This window comes from Penaeus monodon, chromosome 6 (assembly GCF_015228065.2).
Source record: "Penaeus monodon isolate SGIC_2016 chromosome 6, NSTDA_Pmon_1, whole genome shotgun sequence".
NCBI lineage: Eukaryota > Metazoa > Arthropoda > Malacostraca > Decapoda > Penaeidae > Penaeus > Penaeus monodon.
Window position 1 is genome coordinate 51,159,141 of NC_051391.1, and position 2,500 is coordinate 51,161,640.

At 39.5% G+C, this 2,500-nt stretch overlaps 1 protein-coding gene across 1 annotated transcript in view; it reads left to right on the forward strand.

Annotated features, from left to right (window-relative positions):
- The window catches only part of LOC119574058, a 26,583-nt gene that overhangs the window by 13,247 nt on the left and 10,836 nt on the right, over nucleotides 1–2,500 (forward strand). Inside the window, exon 6 of the mRNA XM_037921148.1 lies at nucleotides 2,145–2,368. Coding sequence (XP_037777076.1) covers nucleotides 2,145–2,368 — 224 coding nt within the window. The remainder of the gene's footprint in view (nucleotides 1–2,144; nucleotides 2,369–2,500) is intronic.

Below are 2,500 nucleotides of genomic sequence, written 5' to 3' on the forward strand. Positions count from 1 at the left end.
TTATATATAGTATAATATGTGTATGTATGTATATATATATAATGTATATATATATATTATATATATATATATATATATATATATATTATATATATATAATATCATATACATGTATAAATATGTGTTTATTTATTATGTAATCGTGAAATGCCATGTCTATTCCCAGAACATAAGCTGACTTAGAGGATTCGACACCCTAATTATTGAATAAATGTGGTCAAGTAAGGTAGTCGAAAGAAACAGAGACGTCATTGTAGCCAGATCTAGCTTATTATTTGAGGGGAAAAATTGCCTTTCCAGATATATGGTCTCATTCGCCTACGAAATAATGAGAGGAGGCCATCTTCTATCTTTACAAAGGTGTTTGAAAATGTTCTAAACTTCCCATATACAAGTTTCTCTCTCTCTCTCTCTCTCTCTCTCTCTCTCTCTCTCTCTCTCTCTCTCTCTCTCTCTTCTCTCTTTCTCTCTTTCTCTCTTTCTCTCTTTCTCTCTCTCGATCTCTCTCGCTCTCTCCATCTGTCTGTCTACTTATCTCAACATTAGTCTAGTTATTGTAAGGTCAATGATACCAGTTAATGAAGTATTATCATACCCGACACTGTTTCTCAATAATATCGGATTTTTTGGCATTTCCCGTTTCTCGTGGAGTAGCAGGATAGACGAATACATGCGAAAAGATGTGGGTAATAAAACAGAAATAAAATACAAATATTTGCCAGACTTACATGCAATCATCTGCAATGCCTTTACATCAGTCAACAAGGAACACGTCTTTTTTACTTCTGAATTCAGCTGTGATTGGAGCTGTTGCACTGTTCTCTATGCTACACCAAGGGGCTGCATATAGTGAGCCGTGACTGTCAATAGTGTTTCAATCTTTCGACATATACATTTTGTCTATTTATATAACTGTCTGTTGGTTCTTGTTATCATGCAACGGTATGTCAGTGTCCTTTGTAGGTTTCAATGTGTACAGCGTCTGTGGTCGACATGGGTCGGCCTGTGGAAATTTCTGGTCCTTGTAGATAACACAGTCCCGCGACATTGAAGAGTCTAAAAAGGTGATCGTTCTCTCCTGTTCCTCCATATCTTGTAAACCACGAGATGCCGAGGTCTGCTCTTGTGCTTCATTCATTTACATTTTGTGAAGTCGTTTTTTCGTAATGCTGGAGAGCTTTCCTCCCGTGCTCCTTCCTGTGTTTCTTTCCTTTGACGTCCACTTGCTTATCATTCTCCTCCTCGTTGTGTCTTTGCTCATCATGTCGCGTGTCCATAGAATGTTGAGGGAATGTGATCACACACGCATTGCCACATCGCCATCAAGGTTTCTTCTCGATCATCTGTATATGCTCATGCGTTCGTCTCGGTTGATTGGTTCCATCCAGTCACGATCACATATGCTAATAGTCTTTAGAGATATTAGGCTTTAAACCACCGGTGAATATATGTTCAGCCCTGATGCCGTTGTCCACATAGATGCTTTATGAAGTAGTTTCCACGATGGCACTGAAAAGCACGTTTCCAAAATTTAAGGATTCTTGGAATGTTTTACCTTGTAAATATTCAGGTAAAAAAATCAACTGTCTCATACTTTGTCAACTGTCATTAATATCATAATTATCTGTCAACGTTATCTTGACCATGCACATGCAAAGCACCATTTGCTTTAAGAAGTGATATAGTGTTAACAAGTGGATTGTCCAAAAATAAAGATCTCATAATCACATATCATCAATTACAGAGGTAAGGATTTTCATCATTGTGTAGTTTTTAAAATAACGCAGTTTACAGCTTGTTAAAACCGTGCCAGAAGTTTATCTGTTACACACTGTGATAAACAATTTTCTAAATAAAATGCTTGCAAACTTATGGATACTCCACCAAGAATAGTGGTTTGTTGTAGAATAGACAAGGATAATTTTACATACATCCGTCAAATGCGGACATTTTGACTTAGACATTTTTACTTTGCTTTGCATTTTGCACGCTAATGTGTGATCGATTCTTATGATGAATTTATCAATACAGGACATAATCTCGCATGAAATAATGAGAAACATGTTGTATTAGCTAATATTTGTTCAGTAGACCCATTGTACTGCATGCCGGAATGCTCAGGCCATCTATATTGGTCCCAGCAGCAGCTGCCAGAATACATGCAGAACCTGAAGGAACAGCTGAGGGAGGAGCTCAAGTCCACCACAGGCGACCGGCGGGCCATCCTGGAGGCCGAGTTGCTCCGGCTGCATGAAGACCGGCGCCGTGCCCTCACTGATAAGGACAAGGACAGGGACGGTCGCTTGCGCAGGGAGCTGGACCGCCTTTCCTCCTCGAGCTACACGGGATCGCTGACGCTCAAGCAGAGGTTTGTTGAACCCTGCGCTGGAAACGACCCAGTCTAAGCGCCGTACATGAGAGAATATACATATCTATGCACAACCCTTCGAGTCTATGTGATGATATACTCTTTCTGGCATATTCTGAATATGTGGTTCAA